The 22707-nt window shown below is 38.7% G+C and overlaps 1 protein-coding gene across 4 annotated transcripts in view; it reads right to left on the bottom strand.

Moving 5' to 3' along the window:
- The window catches only part of Sclt1 (sodium channel and clathrin linker 1), a 58055-nt gene that overhangs the window by 10365 nt on the left and 24983 nt on the right, over positions 1-22707 (bottom strand). For all 4 annotated transcript variants that reach the window (XM_090356951.1, XM_090356952.1, XM_090356953.1 and 1 more), the window contains 10 exons: positions 22053-22143; positions 18422-18513; positions 17490-17667; positions 16017-16115; positions 14465-14536; positions 12877-12951; positions 11410-11555; positions 9490-9682; positions 6892-7088; positions 292-370 (listed from right to left, as the gene is read on the bottom strand). In XM_090356951.1, coding sequence (XP_090213077.1) covers positions 292-370; positions 6892-7088; positions 9490-9682; positions 11410-11555; positions 12877-12951; positions 14465-14536; positions 16017-16115; positions 17490-17667; positions 18422-18513; positions 22053-22143 — 1222 coding nt within the window. The remainder of the gene's footprint in view (positions 1-291; positions 371-6891; positions 7089-9489; positions 9683-11409; positions 11556-12876; positions 12952-14464; positions 14537-16016; positions 16116-17489; positions 17668-18421; positions 18514-22052; positions 22144-22707) is intronic.

Raw genomic sequence — 22707 nt, 5'->3', positions numbered from 1 at the left:
CCTGGGTAGGAGACGCTTATTCCCAATTAACTATCAAAAAAGGGGAAGTACAGGTGTGGCCCAGGGGACAGTGCACAGGGCCTGAACTCAATCAACCCCAGGATCGGCACAAAGAAAAACAAAACAAAACAAAAACCAAGAGCTGGGTCCAGTAGTTCACATCTGTAATCCCAGCTACAAATGAGGCACTGACCGAAACCTAAGGAGTCCAGTCCTCCTCTAGACTGCCTCTCCCTGGAGGAGATGGAGTCTCGCCTGGACGACCTCTCCCCAGAAAAGTCTGTGTCTTACCTCTGCTATCTTTTCATTTGCCATTTCCAGCTGGGAAAGAAGCTCTTGGGAATGAATTTTCTGTCGACTCAACTCACTTCTGAAGAGAGGAAGGGATCCATTAATATAACTGCCCCAAACCTAAAATTCAATCTTTATTAGTGAGATATTCACATCTGAACAAAGGTATCATCTTGATGTTCAAAACAAACTTACTTAACACATCATATCTTCATTAATTTCTTTGTACAATATGTATATATTTTAGTAGGCAGTTAGTTGTATAGAAACAGGTGCAAATTATTGAACACATTTCAGTTACGATATGGACTCCAGCCGTGCATTCAGTCATTAAAGCCCCGAGTACTGCTCATGGTGAGGAGCTCAGGTCATCACCTCCCACTGGTAGTGGGAGGTCCAGTATAGAGAAAGGTGCTTTTGTCATAATTTAAGAAATCCCAATTTAGCCTGGTGCTGTTGGCTAACTCCTGTAATCCAAGCTACTCAGGAGGATGAGGTCTGAGGATCTCAGCGTGAAGCTAGCCCGGGCAGGAGTGTTCATGAGATTTTTATCTCCAATTAACTATCAAAAAGTCCTGAAATGGAGCTGTGGTTCAACTGGTAAAGCAGTACCCTTGAGCACAAGAAGCTCAGGGCAAGCATCTAGACCTTGAGCTCAGGTTCCAGAACACACGTGTGTGTGAATGCATACACACAGAGCAAACTTATAGGGCTCTGGGTTCAAATAACTGTTTTTAAAAAGCTGACTAAGCCAGGCACAGTGGCTCATGCCTGTGATCCTAGCTACTTAGGTGGCTGAGATCCGAGGATCAAGGTTCAAAGCCAGCCCGGGCACGAAAGGACTTGAGACTCTTGTCTCCAATTAACCTCTAGAAAACTAGAAAACGGGAAGTGGGGCTTGGCTCCAGGGCAGAGTGGTAGCCTCAAGCTGAAGAGCTCAGGGACAGCACCGAGGCCAAGTTCAAGGTCCATGTCACCGAGACACACACACACAGCCAACTAGAAATACATATTTGAAGGTGTAAATCCACTTTCATTATGCTGTTAGGTATTAAAATAAAAGTACATTCATATTAAATATACATATGAATTATTATAATTTCTCATACTCTGCCATGCTTCAATTATTAATTCAATTTTGGCTTTTGCCCTTATATATACTTCTACAATCAGTAAATTAACACTTTTCCTTCCTTCCTTTCTGTTTCTTTTTTCCTTTGCAAATAAACACAAGACTCATGTAGAGTACAATATAGAGGAGTTCAAATCTTTGAAATTTAAATCCTGTGACATCAATTTGATGCAGAATATTCTGGATTGTATTTATATTTTGGTAGTATGTGTACTATACTCCATTTATGCCCTTTATGCTTCATTTGCTGAAATTATCTGATGCATAGAGGTCTTTTAATCACCACCATCTTCTTCCACTTTTAATATATGTGTATTAAATTGGGTTTGGCCAAAGAACATTTCTTTTTTCCTTTGGCAGTACTGGGGTTTCACACAACTCAGGGTCTCGCACTCCTCAGCCATGCCTCTGGCAGCCACATTTTATTTTGGGATATGGTTTTGCTGTCGGGTGTGTGCCTGGATCACCAACTGCCTGATTTGCACTTCCTGTAGTGGCACAAAGGACTGTGTCTAGATTCTTAAGGTGAGATGCAGTCTCGTGGTTGGTAGAGAACCACAGCTTTGTGTGGGGCTCAGTATAACAGCTGCATGCCACTTGCCCAACTACAGGTTGAGAAAGGACTCTTGTGAGATTATCTGCCTGGTTTTATTTCAAGTGATACTACAGCTCCCAGCCCCTCAAGTAGCCTGGATCACAGGCATGAGCCACCACACTCAGTTCCCAAGAGCTTTAAGAGTCCCAGGTAAGATCAGAGCAAAGGCCAAACCAATTTCTTAGAATTAAAAAGTGAATTCTATTCCTGGATGCTGCACTGTACTGATACCTGGTCTTTCTGACTACACTTTTGCTTCCTCTCATTGTTTTTCACCCTGTATATAACACTCGTGCTCAAAATCCCCGCTCACGGAATCCTGCCTCTTTGACCCCACAACACTCAGTCACACAATCTGCTCCTTTGCACAACTGGACAGACCTTTGTCTTGCTAGTCTCCTTCTACCTGCCTAGAGTGCTTTCCTGATGTTTTGGTACACCGAGTACATTGTACCTCTCAAGCCTCAGCCTAAAGGCCACTTTTCAGACTACTTCTCTAGAACAGTCCATCCCCCTCAAGCTTCTTCTCTCACCCTAGCTACTATCACATCACACTTCACTTTCCTCCTCTCACTTGAAAAACCTAAAATTACCTTGTTTATTCACTGATTTATCTTCTTGTGCTTGCTTCTCTCCAGTAGGATGCCTGTTCTACTTCACAAGATTAGAGCAGGGTCTGCCATTTAGTAACAACATTCCCAGTATCCTGTATTGGCTTTTCCAATGTTTGTATTAGTTTGTCTCATTTCATAATTAAGGCCATAACTGAGTGACTGTTATTTTCAAACTAGCCATCAAATGATAGAATAAATCTGTGCAACCAATACTTAAAAAAAAAAAAAAAGATGCTGGCAATGCAGGAAAGGCAGACCAGAAAAGATTTCAGAATGTTGTAATAGCAGACTGAGTGTTACCCTGAACATCCCGGAGAAAGGTTGGTATGCTTCAACAAGGGAAGGGACATGAATAAATCTGAACATCTGGGAATCCCGCTGATTGCAGCAGGAACACATAAAACTTCTGCTAAATGAAGGAGTTCTGTAATAAGTCAGATGATAATGCTTCCAGAATGTAGTAACAGAAGGAAACAGGCAGATTCCCATGGAATTAGCAGCAGTGATTTAGGCATATGAAGGTAGTTTAGAATGACACAATTTTGCTTAAGCAACAGGGAAAGGGGCAACGCAAGATAAACTAAGAACCTGGGTAAAAGGTGACCATGCTGTGTGCTGTAGCAACAGAGATGCTGCTTTATTAAGGTTAGCATCAGGTGTTTGGTAACAGTTACTGGCCCCTTTCTGTTGGTCTCCATATCACAGAACTGGAAACTACAAAGTGGGTCTTCAGTTCTGAAGGGCCCTTGCATGCATTGTAACTGAAATGGAATGGTTTGAAGTCATGAGTAAGACTTTGTTTATAATGTATTGGTCATTCTGAAAATACTAAAATTCATTGATTAAAACAACAGAAACGAAAGTTCCTTAATACATAAGAGGCTTACATTTAGGCCAATTTGTGAGCCATAATAATATCTATAATTACTCCCTCACTGTTATTTATTTTACTTTTTTTGTGTGTCATGGGGCTTGAAGTAGGCCTGGGCATTGTCCTTGAGCTCTTCAGTTCAAGACTACTGCCCTCCCCTTGAGCCAAGCCCCACTTCTCATTTTCTAGTGATTAACTGGAGATAAGAGTTTCAGGTCCTTTTGTGCCTGGGCTGGCTTTGAACCTTGATCCTCAGATCTCAGGCTCCTGAGTAGCTAGGATAACAGTTGAGAGCCACTGCGCCCAGCTCATCACTGTTATTTATTTATTTTACTGGGCTTGAGCTCAGGGCCTGAGCACTGTCCTTGGACTTTCTCAAGGCTAGAGCTCTACCACTTGAGCCTCAGCACCACTTCTGGCTTTTTTCTATGTATGTGGTACCGAGGAATGGAACCCCGGTTGGTCTTCGTGCATGCTAGGCAAGCACCCTACCACCCTACCACTCCTGTCCCTCATCAGTGTTATTTCGAGACACAGTTAAAGTAAGGATGAGCCACAGATTCTGGTTGCTATGAATGGGGAGATGTTCTTCAATGCAAGAAACTCCTGCTCCTGCCCCATAGGAAAGCACACGGCAACAAAGTGAACTATTCATTCTGGGGTTCATGGGTCTGCTGACTGCAGCAGCACTTTCCTCCAAACTCTCTTAGGACAAATTAACACAGCTGGTGCCAGATGTTTTACTTTCTGTTGAATTAAACTATAATATGCTTTAGTTACTTTTTGTAATTATGTATTTTGTAATCTGCCAGTACCTGCAGCTGTCTCTCCTACTGTTAAAAAAAAAAGGCAGTCATGGCAGGCAAACATTAGAGATGTACAGCCAAGAAATTACATTTTAGAAAGTGAAAAGAACTCCTTGGACTCAAATGCTGTATAACACACACACACACACACACACACACACACACACACACACACACACACACTGAAAAATTAAAATCCCAAATACTTTCAAAAATTTCTAAGCTCAAAAATAATGCTAACTAACCCCTTCAGACACTGGACCACCAGTAAACATATGGAGAGGAAGGAAAGCGGGAGGGAGGGTTGGAGGAAGGGAGGGAGGAAGATGACTCCAAGAGAGAGGAACACATACTGCACATTGTGTAACTCAATGTCACTGCACTGAATAGCTTAGTTTAGTTTTGCTGAACGTGCCAGGTAGTGCTGTGGTTTTTGTAAATGAAGGACATAAATGATAGTTTCTACTATAATTCAGTGAGTGCCATAGAAAGGGAATGAGCTTGTCACAGATTTTTAAATACCTTCATTACCATGAAGAAAATCACGCATTTGTTACAGTTTCTGTTTTTCTCTATTTCCTTTACCTTATCCCCCTGCCAAGACATATTTGTACATAGATCTTAGAGATAGGATCAACTTGGCTGTTAGGCAGTAACAAAGATGAAGGTTGACATCCAAGTGTTTTTAAGATTCCTGGTGCATACCTGAGAGACTAAAGGGCTTCAGTGAAAAATGTGGATGATTAGAACAGTGCAAAGCACACTGTGAAGAAGGCTGAGATCCAACCTGAAAAGGTTCATTTTTAAAGCTGGATATGAATAAAAGAATGCATAACTCCATGAGATGTTGAGAGAAACCACTATAAAGTCAGTTATTTCAAATGAGCTATTTGCTTCTTTTAATATACTGTTTTGTTGTTTACTTCTATTATGAATAAAAGGTCTAATTAACTGGTTGAAGACTAGGGTTGCACCACTGAATCACATTCGAAACAAAACTTCTCTTCTTGTGCTGATTCTGGGGCTTGAATTAACTTGGGGCCTCATGCTTTTGCTTACTTGAAAATACAAGATTCATGGGACATCATCAAATGGCCAAACTTATAAAATCATGAATAGAGAGGGGAGAAGAGATACAGAAAGCCAGGGAGTGTCACTGATGCATCACATCACCCTTTGTTCTGTTGTTTCTATGGGTCTTTTCCCTTCCATGGATTAGATAAACTTATATATAAGACAAAGGGTACAGAAAACTCTAGACGCTAAGTTGGAAATGAACTTTACAAGTTGTGGGAGAGGGGAATGGGGAAGGGTATGTGGGAGAAAATAAGGGAGAGGGTAACGTTGTTCAAAGAGAAATGTACTCATTTCCTTACTTTTGTCCCCCTGTTAATCACTTTTACAATTAATCTACTTTTAAAAAGAGATACAAGTTAAAGATATATCATACATATGCATTATATAAGAAAGAAAAGGTCATATAGGTACAGGAAGCTTTCAGAACATCAAATAGGCAAGATCAAGAAACAACCATAGATATACGATAAGCAAGATAACTGTAACCACTCTATATGTTACCCCGACAATAAAATGCAATTAAAAAAACCCTAAATATATAGGTCAAAAATTCATTTGTAAATGCAAGCCATCAGAAAAAAAACAGTAGATTTTTCAAGAGAAATAGAAAGCAAATGAAGGCATGGAATGATACATTCCAAGCCCTAAGACTAAGTAACTAACTAACTTAGAGCTCCATAAAACTTTTCCATAATTGAAGGAGATAAACACAAGCTAAAGGAATTTATGACCACTAAACCAGCATTGCAGAGGATACTAAAAGAATCCCAAATGCAGAAGAGGAAGATAAATACAAACAGGAGAAATACAGGAAAAAAATATCTCATTACCTGTCTGTCTTAGCAAATAAGGATTAGGAAAGAAGCCAACATTACAACAAGCACAGTAGACAGGTAATACCGCATTATTACTGGCAACACCAAACATCACTGGTCTCAATTCTCCACCAAAAGACACAGAACGGCAGGTTGTGTTAAAAATCAGGTTCTGTCCATTTGTTTTCTATAAATAATACATCTCATGGACAAAGACAAACACTGGCTTCGAAAAAAAAAAAAACAAATAAATATTTTCTAAGAAAATGGACTCCGAAAGCAGGTGGGAAAGTCCATAAGACTTTTTTTTTTTGGCCAGTCCTAGGCTTGAGCTCAGGGTATGAGCACTCTCCTTGGGCTTTCTCAAGGCTAGAGCTCTACCACTTGAGCCTCAGCACCACTTCCAGGTTTTTTCTATGTATGCGGTACTGAGGAATCGAACCCGGGTCTTTGTGCATGCTAGGCAAGCACCCTACCACTAGGCCAGACTCCTGGCCCTCCATAAGACTCTTATCTCCAACTAACCACCAGAAAATTGGAAGTGGTACTGTGGCTGGCTCACAGTGGTGTAGTGCTAGTCTTGAGCTGAAGAGCTCAGGGACAGCGCCCATGCCAAGTGCAAGCCCCGTGATCACCAACCAACCAAACACCCCAAAAACAATCATTAAGCAATTACAAAAGTAGACTTACTTTAGATTGCTGATTCTAATCTCTGAACTTTCAGTCAGTTTCTTGGTTTCTTCTCTCCACCTATTGGCTGCTTTCTGTTGAGCCATTAAGAGTTGCCTCAGCTCGGTTGTAGAATTTCGATTACTGTCTTCCATCTCCTGCAACTGAACCTCAAAGCCATGCTGCTTTATTGAAAATTCATGCTCCATCGTACTGATCTAAGGGGAAAAAATGAACATTATTTTAGGAGCCATACTAACAAATGTTGCATATAAGAAGAATAATTTAACTGTGCTGTCTGAGATTTAGAAATGTTTGGATAAGAAATGTATTTAAGAAATTAAGACTACAATTGGTCTTCATCATGAAGACTTAACCTATAGCATAAATTTGGTAAAACGAGAAATTACGATGATTAATTTTTTTGTAATCCTTAAAAAACACCTTTGCAGTATGTCAGGAGTGAAGATATAGTCTATGTAATCTAAAACTGCTCTTTATCTCCTCTTACTTCCATTGCCAGTGTTACTGTTCAGACTCAAACCATTTTACTTACATGCTAAGCCGACTGTTTCTCAAAGCTCAAAATACTTTGTAAAGTCAAAGAAAATCATTACAGGAATTTCTTTACCATTTTATTAATAAAATAAGGTACTGTTTCAGGAATAAATAAAAATGACTTTCAAAATCTCATTTGGCAATGTTTTAGTTATATTTCCAAGAATCTTAACAAAATCCAGTATCTTAATAAAAGCTATGGGTTTTGTTCTTACTTTCTGTAAGAAAGTTTTGTTGCTGTTGTTTTTACTTTTTCTGATAAATGCAGCAGTTTCTAAAGCATTTAATTCTGCTTCACAAACAGCATATAAATAAAAAGCAGTCCTCCATTAAAAAGCATCAAAGCTTTGGCTAGCTGGAGGCTCTGCCTTTAAGCCAGCAGGCCACATGCAGACTGGCTTTTCTATCATCTTTTTCTTCTTTAAAATGCCAACCACTTACCTGAAATGTTAAGGAGTACTGGAACAGGGCAATTCATTGATTATATCCTCACTAAAAATTAAGAAGCTAAAAACCTATAGGTATTGTGAAATGATGAAAAATGCAAACCTTAAATAGAAGGTTCCCATAAATACCACTCAGGGATAACCGTTTCTAATTTCTACATAATTTTTTAAAACAGCAATGACTAGGACGTTTAGATGCAAGGTTGTGTTTAATTTGTGTCTAATCCACTAATGCCGTAATGAACTTATTTTTGATGGGTCTATGCTGTCAGGATGGACTGCTCAGACTTCACGCTGGATGCTACTTACTCTGACACACAGATAACCATCAGAGATTGAAAATGGTTTATTAGACATTTTTTTTCTTAGCTAGTTCACACATTTTTTTCTGGTGGATCACAAAACTTTTCTACTTTTTAAGAGTACTTCTTAAAAACTCCTCTTATGAACTGGACTTATTTTTTTTTGTTGTTGTTGTTATAATGTATTCCCCCATTCTTTCTTTTCTTAAAAATGGTTTCAAACTGTACTGTCATTGGCAATATCTTCCCTTTTTTTTTTGTCCAGTCCTGGGGCTTGAACTCTGGGCCTGGGCCCTCTCCTAGAACTTCTTTGATTCAAGGATAGTGCTCTACTACTTGAGCCACAACACCACTACCATTTTTGTGAGTGGTTTATTAGAGATAACAGTTTTAGGGACTTTCCTAATGGACTTGCTTTGAACCTCTATCCTCAGATCTCAGCCTCTTAAGCATCTAGGATTCCAGGTGTGAGTTATTGGTGAGCAGCTCCATTTTTTCATTATCAAGTTGTTCATCTACTTAGTGCTTGAGATTATCATTCTATCAATTGAGTCACAGCTCTACTTCTGGCTTTTTGTTTCTTAACTGGTGGTAAGACGTTCTGACTTTCCTGTCCAAGCCGGCTTTGAACTACAATCCTCCGATCTCAGCCTCCCAAGTAGTTAGGATTACAGTACAACACCCCAAAGGATCACTTTTTATAAAAATTTCCTGGAATGGAGAGAGGTAATGAAGACTGATAGGGACAGCCTGTATTTATTGAAAGTGATTTAATTAAGGTAACATGTTCCTACCACCTAAGTAATAAATGCAACAGAAATGAGAAAAAAATGGAGAAATAAGAAAAGGGAGAGGTGTTTTTTAAGACAAAGCTTTTGTTCTTTTCCTGGCATGGTGTGTTTAGACTAAAGCATACTGGTATAACATCCTTTTAGACTTAGTTTTGGAGACAATCTATGTTTGAGAAGCTACAGCAGGAGGAGGACGAGGGAAAAAGGCATTCTGTGAAGGTATCTAATCTGTAGTTTTGCTAATGCTGCTTAAAATGTTTTGACAGGAATATAGAATTGTGTGTGGGGGGAGCAGGAAAGACTTGTTTATGTTTTGTACACCACAGGGAAGGCACTCAAGCAGGCCTGCCAAAATGTGTGTCTTTTCACACACAGAAATTCTGAATTATGACTTAATGCTATCTGATGAGAAGACCAAAAAAAAAAAAAAAAAAAAGGCCTTAAAATGTTTCATTAGGTTTCTCTAAATACTACCTGTACTGTTATTTTTCCCAAGATATATGACCACAGTCTTAAAAGTACCTTTAATTTGGCCTTCTTTTGAGCTTCCACTGCAATCTTTCTTAATTCCTCAGTCTCCTTCTGTAACTGTTCATTTTCCTGCTGAAGTCTTAGCCTCTGCTCACTGACAAAGCCACAGTTTTCTCTCTCAGACTCCAATACAGTTTGAAGGGTTTGAATCATCTCATGGGAACGTGATATCTCTTCTGAAGAACTGATGAAAGGAAAACAAAACAAGTAGAATCTTTATGCCAAAGTATAGCTAAATTGAACTGCTATCACTCAATTAAAACAGCAGTATAAAATTGCCTTTCCACTAGAGGAGTATTGATTTCCTTCTTATCTCTGAGAAAAAATATAAACATGAAAATAAAAATAAGCTTCAAGAATGCAAGGATGGGGCCGGGAATTTGGCCTAGTGGTTAAAGTGCTTGCCTAGCATGCATGAAGACCCAGGTTCAATTCCTTGGTACCACATATATAGAAAAAGCCAGAAGTGATGCTGAGGCTCAAGTGGTAGAGCTCTAGCCTTGAGAAAGTCCAAGGACAGTGCTCAGGCCCTGAGCTCAAGCCTAGGACTGGCAAAAAAAAAAAAAAAAAAAAAAAAAAAGAATGCAAGGATGTGGGAAAGTCTTCAGTTTTCTCTAGATAGAAAAAAGCAGGTTCATTCTGGATATAAGCATTCAGGAATGAGAGAAAGGAAGAAGCTTTCTGTGCCTACATCCCTTAGGAAACATGTAAGAATTCTCCCTGGACTTTATGATTGTAGGCTAGGCTTCTTTAAGAAGACTTCATACTGCAGAACAGCCACATACTGGAGAATGAATGTGGGATATCTTTACTTGACACTCCATCCTTAAGGGACAGTCACACTGGAGCAGCCTTGTAGAGAAAAACCCCTAGTACATGGAAAGGCATTAGAGTATGATCACTGCTCACTGCGTGTCAGAACATTCCTAATGGAAGAAATCAGTTACTCCCACCTGCTTTATTTCGAAGTAATCAAGAGATCATTGAAAATTATATTTGATGTTTGTGCAGCAAATCTGCAAAATCTCTTTTTGAAAAAAGATTAACTAAATATATATACTTTAGAAATAAAACTGTCTTCATTAAAGAGTCTTTGAAAACTGTATATACAGATTGCAGTTATAGGCATATACAGGCAGCCTATAACAGGCAATCTAAGTTTTGAAAACTGCATGTACAGGCAATACAAATAAGTTTTTACTGTCTTAAGTAAATGCTCTGGTGGAAAATGCTTAAAAAACAAATAAACAAGTGCCAATGGCTCAAGCATATAATTCTAGATATCCTGAAGGCGGAGACATGGAGGACTGAAGTTCAAAGTCAGCCCAAGCAGAAAAGTGTGTAGGATTCAGTCCCCAGTTAATCAGAAAAATGCTGGAATTCAAGTCCTACAGGAGGATCAGTGATCTTAAGAAATGTAGGAGTTTCATGTACTGAGATCAAGTTCCTGGACTGCCTAGCACAAGAAAAACAAAACAAAAGCAAAAACACCCACAAAATCATTCAGAATTTATATGCTGGACTGATATAACTGATATACTACATAAATTAACTGTTTTAATAGGTAATAATGTGTTAAATGAAGATGGGTTATTACAGACCATTCAATGCTAGCTCAACATAAGCAGTACAAAAGCATTACTAAATCTGATACGATAGCCATAATATATAAAAAAATCTAATGAAGTCTATTCAACTTTTAGAAACTATAAATACAAAATCAATAGTATACTACTGCAGAATCTTTTCTTCCTCACAAAATTAGCTTTCAGAAATAATCATGAATTATGATTATCACGAAAAAGTTTTGTTTTGTTTTTTCAATTTAAGAATCCTAAATGAAGTAGAAAACCCATCCCAAATCATGTGGTTTCTGAAGATGCATTTCAGGACATGCTAAAGAAAACTTACTTAATTTCAAGCTGCTTTATCCTATTTTCTGCTTTCTTTAGGCTCAGCTCAAGGTCATCCTTTGAACGTTCTGCAGCAAGACATCGCCGGTGCATTTCCTCCAGCATTCTGTAGCCCTCTTCACTCCCTCTGCCTTCACGGTAGGCCTGTGGAAAGGCTGACTGTCTGTCACCTTATAGAAGGTTAATGCCTTGACACTGAGTAGTTTAGTAAATGAAACCAGCGGGAGAAGTGACAGCCCCCAGCCACTGCTGTGCTCATCTGTCCCTAGACACATCCGCAAGGAACGGGGTTGTTCAAGCTCACAAAAGAAAATGCCCAATGGATACATAAAATAGTTGTTAGAAAGTGGCCCTGTGGCTCCAGGGGTAGGGCAGTAACCTTCAGCTGAAGAGCTCAGGGACAGTGCCCAGGCTCAGAGTTCAAGCCCCATGACTGACAAGTAAATAAATAAATAAAATAATGTACAACTGTAAAGCAGATGAAGCTAAAAAAACTGCCTTGTTGATTTAAAGATAAGCAACGGTACTGGGTACTGGTGACTCCATCCATAATTCTAACTACTTAGGAGACTGAGATTTGGAGGACTGAGGGCTAGAAGCTAGCCATGGCAGAAAAGTCTGCAGAGACTTCAATTATTTAGTAATCAGGGCCTAAGACATAGTTCCAGAACAAGAACAGACATAAACAAATGAAAGTAACAGTAGACATTCTTTGATGAACATCCTTCAATTTTCTAATGAGACATTCAAAAAGAACTATTTGCCAGTGATCCCAGATGTACCTCTGAGCATCTGGGAAATGTCCAGCTGGGATTCAGGGCCTTAAGATCATGGCAACAGTTACAGAATCCCTAAACCCCAGTAAGAGTTGGCCTAAAATTCAAAAAGAAAAGATAAAAAAAAATACCATTAGGGATGAGCTTTTAGCAAGCAACAGAAGCATTTCATAAAATGTATGATTTTGCTGGGCACCAGCTGCTTATGCCAGTAGTCCTGGAAACTAGTTGGGCAGCTACTCTGGCCAGGAAAGTCGGTGAGAATCTTATCTCCATCCACTGTACCACTTGAAATGCTAGTTGTTAGCAAAAATATTCAGGGACAGCACCCAGGCCCTGAGTTTAGGCCTTAGGACTTTGTTTTTATGTATTTATGAATATGGCTATTCTTGTAAAGAAATGTATATTCAGGCAATGCTATTACTTAAATATAGACTGAAAATATTCCAAAAATATAAAAATGAGTGTGTCTGGTCAAAGTACATTTTATGCTTATATGGAGATGTCTAAAATAAAACTCCCTTGTATAACTTACTCGATACTAAAGTGTTTAAAAAAGAAAGAAAACAGAAAACACTCACCAGGAGAACCATTATAAATACAAGGGTGCTGGTAGACAGTGTGATCAGACAGAGATTCTGAATATCCGGATTTGGTTTTAGGTAGCTACATTTGGTTTTCCTTTTTACCTTTTCTAGTTCTTCTTCCACAGCTTTTTTCCCCTTAATGGCTCGTTCAATCTGGCCTTGTTTTTCATCACATTCCTGGAAATCCAAGTCACAATGCAAACAAATACATGTGTTAAAGCTTTAATAAAGATGGGAGAGATGCAGAAGTAAAATGATTTGTCTATAACATAAATATCACAGTTACCTGGTCAATAAAGTGATGTAGTGACAGAGCTACCTGTGCCAGGCCACCAGAAACATCCCCAGGGCTTGTAACTACACAGACTAGATAATGACACAAGGGAAACACATGCCTTTAATGTGCACACAAACAGCCATCAAAATGCTAACCTGTTTTACTAGCATGGGAATGAAGTATTTATGCTGAAAAATTTTTACTTATTTTGTGACCTTGTGCTTGGCTATTTTGCTCAAGGCTGTTGCTCTATCAGTTGAGCCACACCTCTGCTTCTGGCTTTTGGTGGATGAGAGATAAATTTCTCTCAAAACTGTCTGTCTCAGCTTCCTGAGTAGCTAAGGTTACAGGTATGTACCTCCAGAACCTGACTGCTTAACGAAAGTTTTCACCAGTAAATTTAAGAAATAAACCTAAAAATCATTCCAATGACTAGTTCTTCACAATTATTTGTTCTTCTGTATTTAATGCTAAGAATGAGTACACCCATTTCTCTTTACTAATTGTGACTCATGGTCGGGATGAGCCTGCCTTGCTGATAAATACACTGCTGATATTATTCGAGCATCTTTTCCAGTCTGTATAGAAAAAGTCTATTTATTGTCTTTTAATTTCTCCTTTGGTACTGGGGATTGAAAGCAGGGTCTCACACTTGCCTACTGCTTGAGTCATGCCTTCAACCCAGGTTCAAAATTCTAAAGTAAACTTAAACATTGTGACCTCAAATTAGTTTTGTTTATATGAATATCTTTAAGTCCATGTTGGAAATGAACAAATCAGTATCTTTAATTATGATAGAAGCCTAAGTGTATAAGAAATGCAATTTTGATGTCTGGGATCTAGGCATCCTGGGAGGCCACAGGAAGAGTTGCAGAGTAAATATGGATACAATACTTTATAAATGTGTGAAATAGAACAAGACAACTTGGGAGTGGTGTGGGAAGGGGATGGGAGGGAGAGAATGGCAGAAGGATGATTATGCTCAAGCATCCAGACGTGTTAAAATAAACCTCTCATGTATAACTAGTGCTGTCAATACTTAAAAACTCTTAAATAAAAATTTTACATTTGTGACACATTGTCTAGTCATAACACAAGTGTAGTTACATAACACATGCTAGTTATTCCAGTGTTCTCATTTCTCCTCCTCTTGTTTCATGATCTCCCGGACAAGCCTAGTAGGCGCTGTTCATGTGTTCTGTCACACAGCTAGAGCATGACCGAGGCCATGTCCTTGACAGAGCACAAGCACAAGCCTGCAGAAGACATGTCTCTGGATTTGTACTTTTTCCTAGCACTGGACACAGGTCATGGTTTTATAAACATACTTGGAATGAATAGATGCTCGGTAATATACAGCCTTATGTTGAATGGGCAATATTTGGAAGGAATACTCATAGCCTTCTGACATACCATCCGAAGAGTTGAGAGTTCTTCCATAACCTGAGAAATCTGTACCTCAAACTGTTTTTTTGTACTTTCAACCTGAAAATTAAGATGTTATGCATTTAGATGAAGAATGAAAGCAGTATCTGATAAAAATTTAGGATACTTTTATTAAGTTAAAAAATAAAAGATCTTAAGAATTGTCCTATGCAGGGTATTACCCCTGAAATTCCACACCTGGATGCAGGGTGATCTTGAGTAGTTAGCCTGGGCTATCAGGTAAGTCTGTGTTTGAAACAAAAACAAAATGAAAAAGAAAAAGGGCAACCAAGACTAAGCAAAACAAAATCTGCCATGATAAGGGAAGGAGTGAGCACAGATACCACATCCGAAGGACAGGGTTCTTAAGTCTGGCTTCAGCACCCCTTACCCTGTCCAATGAAATGTTTACAAATGGAATCTTTCTGCTAACACTTAGCATTATTAGAAGCAAAGACTAGAAAATCTTAAACTATTAACACCTTTAAAGACAGTAAGGTCATAACCGAGTAGCATAAAGACTGACACAGAGATTAAGAGTGGTAACAAAGCCATCTTGGAGTCCTATATCTGGCTGAGTTGGGGGGCAGGGAGAGTCTCCTACCCTCTGCTGTATCAGCCTGCTGTGTTGGTGTGCTTCATGCGGGGTCTATCTGGAAAACAATCATGCACCCCATGAAGGAGAGAGACTAGAAAAAGCAAGCCAAGTCTCTACTTGTAAGGAGTGACGTGAGCCTGCAGAACCTCCATCAGTTCTAGGTAGAACTGCTGCAAAGCATACTGGCAGGGGCACTGCAAAATCATACTGCAAAAATGTCAGCAAAAACTTCTAAGGCACTTTGGTTTTACAAGAGACCCTTTCCAGAACCACATTACATAGTGGGGCTACACAAATTTCTTTTCTTTTAAAGGAGACTATTCTAAGTTACTTAAACATCTTTGGAAACAGCACATTTTATATGTGAAGTATATTCTGAAGAATGAGACATATCATGTCAGAATGGGTGCAGGATGGAGCTTGCATTGTAAAGATGTGGGAAATGACTTCTAGGATCAAAAGTCTTTGGGAATTTTCTAGTACCATATAAAAATAATTTTTTTTGGGGGGGAGCATTTGTGGGGCTTGAACTTAGGGTCTGGGCACTGTCCCTGGGCAATTTTGCTAAAGACTAGCTAGTGCTCTACTACCTTGATCCACAGCACCACTCCCTGTTTCTGAATGGTTACTTGGAGATAAGAGTCTAATGGGTAAATAGGGACACTTCTGCCCTGGCTGGTTTTGAACCTTGATCCTCAGATCTCAGCCTTCTAAGTAGCTAGGATTACAGGTGCAAACCACCAATGCCTGGCTATTTCTTTTTTTAAAAAGAAGAAAAGCTGGTAAAGGTTTATTGAATATGCAGCTAGCAGACAAGCAGAAAGGCAGAGGGTCACGTAACAGAGGTGTGGGTTCAAGCTCTTTGACCAACCAAGCTCCTCCCCCCGACTTCCCTCCAAAACAAAAACAAAAACAAAAACAAAAACAAAAACAAAAACTTACTTCTTTCTTGGACTTCAAGGCACCATCTTGTATCAACTGAGAAATTGTTTTTTTCATTTTCTCTATCTCTTCTTCTTTTTGTTTGTCCTTGAGCAGAGCCTTCAGAATCAAACATCACAATATTATTTGTAAAGCCAACAAGTCAAAACCCACCTACTTTTTGCAAAGTGAATATATATTTTATTCTGAATTTGTGGAAGTTAAAATATTGTATAAATCATGGATAGTACTTATTTCTCATAACCTGATCTACTCTTGTAATTGAAAATGTATTCTTTTTCTTCAACATTTATTTTGGCTAATGTTTACATTTTTCTTCTAATCTCTACAGAGAAAACCCTGGAGTCTCTTTTGAAATAATCTGCCTTTCAAGTTACTGTACAAATTTGTATCTAGGTACTACACTGGAAAAATATTCTGTTATCTCTTTTTCTAAATACGATTTGAAACTATTCAAATTATTCTCCTCCATCCTCCCCCCTCTTTTAAAATGAATCTTGGATTATAGGTGCACCATCATGTCCAACTTTTTCTTTTTTCTTCATCAGCTTTGTGCTATCTAATTTATAGCATGTCCTGTTTTCAGTAACTTTCTTTGAAAATCCTTTACAAGGTAAAAAGAAACAAACACTGCATTCCCACTGCACCTTTCATATTCCCTAGCATTCTGCAGAGTAAGTATTCAGTACATGTGGGTAAATAAGGAGTCGGTGAATTCCAGATAAAAACTCAGTGCCATTAAAAAAGATCTATCTACTATTTCTTCTATAAGATATATACTATTCACACTGAAGCAGTACAAGACAAAAGTACAGAATAGCACAGAAATCAGAACAGGAATGCATGAAGAATCCAGCTAACAAATTTTTCAAGTTAAACTCTTAACTGTCAGTTAAGCTACTTTATTACAGTAACCACATAGTTGATGAAGTGAAAATAAGAATGAGTAAGTCTGTAACAGACTTCAGAAGTCTAGGCCACAGAAGATTACACTGAGATTGGGGACACAGGTCTGACATTTAAATACTAGTCTTCAGCAAGACTAGGGGTTTACGCCTGTAATCCTAGCTACTCGGAAGGTTGAAATCTGAGCAGTAAAGTCTGTGAAACTTTTATCTCCAATAACTACCTAAAAGCCAGAAATGGAGCAGTAGTACAAGTGGCAGACGACCAACTCTTAGCAAAACAGCTCAGGGAAAGTGTCTAGGCCCTACATTTAAGCCACAAGATACAAACATGAATGAATGAATCAATCAATCCATCAATAATATGTTTCAGGGGACTGACATCTCATTAAGTCATGTTATCTACAAATGCACATTTATTCAATGGAGAAGGTAGCAATTTGTATTTATTCTGCATTAATTCCCTTACTTCAATACTATGTGAAGAGAGCCCAGCATGCTATCTGTAAAGAGGCACACCACCCTCATGTGACCCAGCCTGCTACCTATAAGAGGCTCACAGACGCACCTGGTCTCTTTTAAGGTTAGCTTCATCTAGGAGTTTCATGCTGTCTCTGACTCTTGCCGCAGCTGCATAGTTCTCTTTTTCCAGGGCACTGCATCTTGCTTGTAGCTCTCTGGCCACTCTTTCCAGACATGCTTTTTCTGCTTTTAGCTCCTTGGCTTCTTGGGATGTCACGGAAAACCTAGAAATAATCATACTGTGAAAGTCTAATAGTTTTAAATGGAAGGAGAAAGGATGTCCCAAGAATTTTGTTTGTAAGCAGGAAATGGTATTACACCATTAAATTTTACACGTGTTTCTCTTTTGATCTTGCAGTACCCTCAGTAAAGTACCCTCTGTCATACCTATTTTAGAAAACAATACACATGTATTTGATTCTGTAAAAATCCTAAGAAGAGCAGTGGGGAAGAGACGAGAACTCATTCTGATATTAATTATGCTAAGGCAGTATTAGAAAGCAAACCTTTAAAGATTGCTTTACATTATATGGCCTTTCATTATTTTCTTTTTTTGTTGGACGCCTTCTCCTAGCTTGTAGCTAAATTATTAATGCATGTCTATTTTTGTCTATGCTCATACTGTAATATAGGCAAATACACAGAGCATATAACATATATCCACAATTCTTCCTGGCAGTACTAGAGTTTGAATTCAGGGACTTGTGCTTGTTTGGCTGGTGTTCAACCACTTGACCCAAGTACTGATTGTTCTGGAGATGAAGTCTCTCTCAGACTTTTCTGCATAGCTGGTTTCAAGATCCCAACTTCCTCAGCAGCCAGGAATCATCAACAGGAATCACCAGGGTTTGAGTATGAATTTAAGGAGTTTCAAGACTAAAATCAAACAAGTATTGACAAGTCTTTCCCCAGTCTGATGGGAGTGACCTCATATATTCTGAAGACTACAGATCAAGTTAGAAGTATCTACCAACTTACTTTGATTCTAATATTTTAATGTTAGACTGTAGTTGCTGTGAGAATCTTTCTGATGCTTCTTCTCTTTCTTGGGCAGAAACCATATGCTCCTCCTAGAAAACAGAGAAAATATAAACTATTTTTTATTTTTGAAGTATGTGAAGATCTAATACACAATTCTGTGGTTTGCTGTTAGAATTCTAATACGTACGCTCGTAGAAGTGGTACAAAACACACATAATGAACAAGAGGAGAGACCTTCACCATCGGTATCATATTGGACATTCAAAATAGTGATATGGTGCAGAATTCTACCAACATTTCAAATCACTCCTAGTGCAAATCTACCTTTAGAAAATGCTCTCTTAACAGTGTTAATTACTTCTCATTATCAAAGTATCTTTGAAACATTAATAGATTTTATTCGAATTGTCCTTCTAGAAAACATTTTATCTGTCTTTCCTGTCTTCTTTTGTACTAATTTATGCTATTCTTATTTTAATTTATCCACTGCTTGGTGTGTGTGTGTGGGGGGGGGGGGTCATAGGGCTTGAACTTGGACTGGGTGCTGTCCCTGAGCTCTTCAGCTCGAGGTTATGGTCCTATCCTTGGGCCTGGGTGTTGTCCTTGAGTTCTTCAGCTCCAGGCTACCACCCTATCCTTGAGCCAAGGCCCACTTCCCAGTTTCTAGAGGATAATATAGAGATTAATTGGAGATGAGAGTCTCAGGTCCTTTTGTGTCTTTTGTGCCCAGGCTGGCTTTGAACCTTAATCCTCAGAGCTCAGCCTCCAGAGAATAGCTAGGATTACAGGCTTGAGCCATCGTGCCTGGCTATCCATTGCTTTTTAACAGCATCTCTCTGAAATAATTTGGTGTGTATGAACACCAAACAGATAACATAATCTGTAATTTATCCCTATTTACAAGTTAATATTAATTCAGAGCACACTGAAACCTTGCAGCAGTATATTTCTATGTACTTTTTAGTGCTGTTACAGCATATATTTGTTCACTGTTCATTGTTTCCAGGCTCAGGTTATTGTGCTGCTGTATTTCTGATGTTTTTTCTTCAAAATTGGCTGACAAAGCTGGGCACCGTGGCTCATGCATGTAATCCTAGCTCCTCAGGAGGCTGAGATACGAGGATCACAGTTCAAAGTCAGCCTGGGCACTAAAAAGACCTTGAGACTCTTATCTCCAATTAACCACCAGAAAACCAGAAGTGGCGCTGTGGCTCAAGGGGTAAGGTGATAGCCTTGAGCTGAAGAACTCAGGCACAGCACTTAGGCGCAGAGTTCAAGTCCCATGACCAAGAGGAAAAAAAAAATTGGCTGACAGAGTAATCATGATGTATCTGGAAGTGGCTCTGTGTACATATTAATTAGAATTCAACCGCTGAACTCGCAGATCCGTTAATGTTCTCCCTACCACATTCGGCAAACGTTCATTTTTTCTTTAGATATTCCCCACTGCCTTCCTCTCTGCAATTTCAATTATGTTGGACTAGTTGACATTATCTCCTAGAGCTCTTTAATATTTCAAACTCTGCTTCTTATTAAAAATTTCTATTGATCTATCTTGAAGTTTGCTATTCCATCTTTTTCAATCTATTTATTATCTGTCCAGTAAAGTTTCAGTTGCTCTTTTAATATCTATTTTAGTTTTAAAATATTTCTACTTTAAACTTTTTTTTTTTGCCAGTCCTGGGCTTGAGCTCAGGGCCTGAGCCCTGTCCTTGGACTTTCTCAAGGCTAGAGCTCTACCACTTGAGCCTCAGCACCACTTCTGGCTTTTTTCTATGTATGTGGTACCAAGGAATCGAACCCGGGTCTTCATGCATGCTAGGCAAGCACTTTAACCACTAGGCCAAACTCCCGGCCCCTCTACTTTAAACTTTTCTAGTTTAATCAAAATTAACTTTTCCATCAGAGAACTCATGCTAATTTGAATTTTTTAATTCCTTGAATGTATTTATAATAGCCTATTTGAAGCCTGCTAAATCCAACAAGTAGGTCTAAAGCATTGGTTTCTGCTGATGGGGTCCCTCAACCCTGCCCCAAAAGGGAGATCAAATGTCCTGTCTATAGAAATTACAGATAATACACTAGAGTTACTTTGGATTCAATCTTGATTTTTTTGAACACTATTTTTGTTGGTGGGTACTGTTGCTTATGCATTATTTTGCTTTGGCTTCCCAGTAGGGTACAACAGCTGACACCCATGACTAATGCCTGCTGCTTTCACGTGTGTTTTAAACAACCAAGTCTCTAGGCAACAGCTGTGCCTTGGACTTGAAGTCATCCAGATTGGGCACAGGGCAGGCTTCCCCCTGGGAGTTTGCTTTCTGACATTCAAATAATAGATTCTCTTTCTTTCTTTCTTTCTTTCTTTCTTTCTTTCTTTCTTTCTTTCTTTCTTTCTTTCTTTCTTTCTTTCTTTCTTTCTTTCTGCTAGCTTTGCATACACTTCTAGAACGTACCCAATGGCAAAAATCAAACATCTTTTCCACAGTTGGTTTGTCTCAGGTCTCTGCTTGTTTCTTCACTGGGCTTCAAATTAATTATACTGATATGCTTCAGTTAGGCATGGGTTTGTAAGAAAACACTCGGAAGTTCAGATTCATTTGTGTGCATGTGTCTTTTCAAAATTTCCTCTTTAAAATTCCAACCCTTTTTTAGAACCCTCTGGATCTAATCATATGCAAACTGCTTTCTGAAGCCACAGCTTCAAGTCAGAAATCCAACAACTATGACTTAAAAGCAGATGAATGGAAAGAGGACAGGTGGGTGAGTACAGAGAATTCAATGTGCACATGAGGACATGGGACCAAGTGCTTGAGGGGATGGTAGGTTAGATGAGCTGGGAAAATGACACAGGGCGACACTGGTCAATACACATTATTCTTATAAAGTGCTAAATTGAAACTTCTTTGTACATTATCTTGAAGATACTTAAAACAAACAAGTAACTTCCCCTAAACTAACATCATTATTAATAGATAATAGTATATCATATTATTATCTAGTAATATATAGAGTGACTAGCGTTTTCTCTTTTTTCTTTCCAATCCTGGGGCTTGAACTCAGGGACAGGGAACTGTCCCTGAGCTTCTTTTGCTCAAGGCTAGCACTCTACTACTTGAGCCACTTCTGGCTTTTTCTGTTTATGTGGTATGGAGGAATGGAACCTAAGATTTCATGCATGCTAGGCAATCATTCTGCCACTCAGGCATATTCCCATCCCTGGTGTTTTCTCTTATTAGGCTAAACTGAATGCAAAGAGTAAGTTGTTTTCAATATTATAATTGCTGCTATACTTTCACATTATTATATTCAGGAAAAAAATAATTATAATCTCTTTAACTTCTCCAATGAGTCAGCAGTGAAGTACATGGAGCATGAAGCCTCAGCGTTATTAATCTTTTTTTTTTTGCCAGTCCTGGGACTTGAATTCAAGGCCTGGGCATTGTCTTTGGACACTTTTTGGTCAAAGCCAGAGCTCTGCCACTTGAGTCATAACGCTGTTTCTGGCTTTTTCTGTTTATGTGGTATGGAGGAATGGAACTCAGGGCTTTGTGCATGCTAGGTGAGTACTCTACCACTAGGCTATGCTCCTGGCCCCCAGCTTATTAATCTTGAATCTACAAAGTACCTTTTTATGAATCTGACCCTGCAGCTGCTCCGTTACTGTTGTCAACTCTTCCACTTTTGCTGCTGCAACTCTCAGATCTGACTTGGATTGCCTAAAAAGAAGATAAATTAACCACAAAGGAAAAATTAGTTTTATTAGAAAAAATCAATACTCATATATCTAAAAATGAATCTGAAAGATAAAAGAATTCTCCTTCTTTCTCTTTTCTTCCCATCCCTTCTCCTTCATTCCTGCCCTGGGGCTTGAACTCAAGGCCTAGGCACTGACTCTGAGCTTTTTTGCTCAAGGCTTGTGCTCTACCCACTTGATCCACAGCATTATTTACAGCTTTTTTTCTGAGTAGGTTAGTAGAGATAAGAGTCTCATGGGTAAAAACAAAGAACTCTAAACTAAAAATGCTTCATTAGACATCACCATCACAGGGTCACTGAAGCCACAAGTGTATATGAGATGAAAAAATTAAATTACACTTTAGACGGTATCATGGCACATCATACGCAGGTTGGATTTTTTTCCTTTTTATTGCTATATATTATTTGTACAGAGGGGTTTCATTACGGTGTTTCCATAGCCTCATAAAATGTAGTTGGATTGTATCCAATTAAAATTCATTAATACTTCCTCTTACTCTCTTTATAAACATAACACTAGTTAG

Source organism: Megascapheus bottae, chromosome 23 (genome assembly GCF_031878675.1).
Source record: "Megascapheus bottae isolate mThoBot1 chromosome 23, mThoBot2.hap1, whole genome shotgun sequence".
Classification (NCBI taxonomy): domain Eukaryota; kingdom Metazoa; phylum Chordata; class Mammalia; order Rodentia; family Geomyidae; genus Megascapheus; species Megascapheus bottae.
The sequence above is the reverse complement of the archived record's forward strand: the minus strand, read 5'-3'. Positions and strand labels throughout refer to the sequence as shown.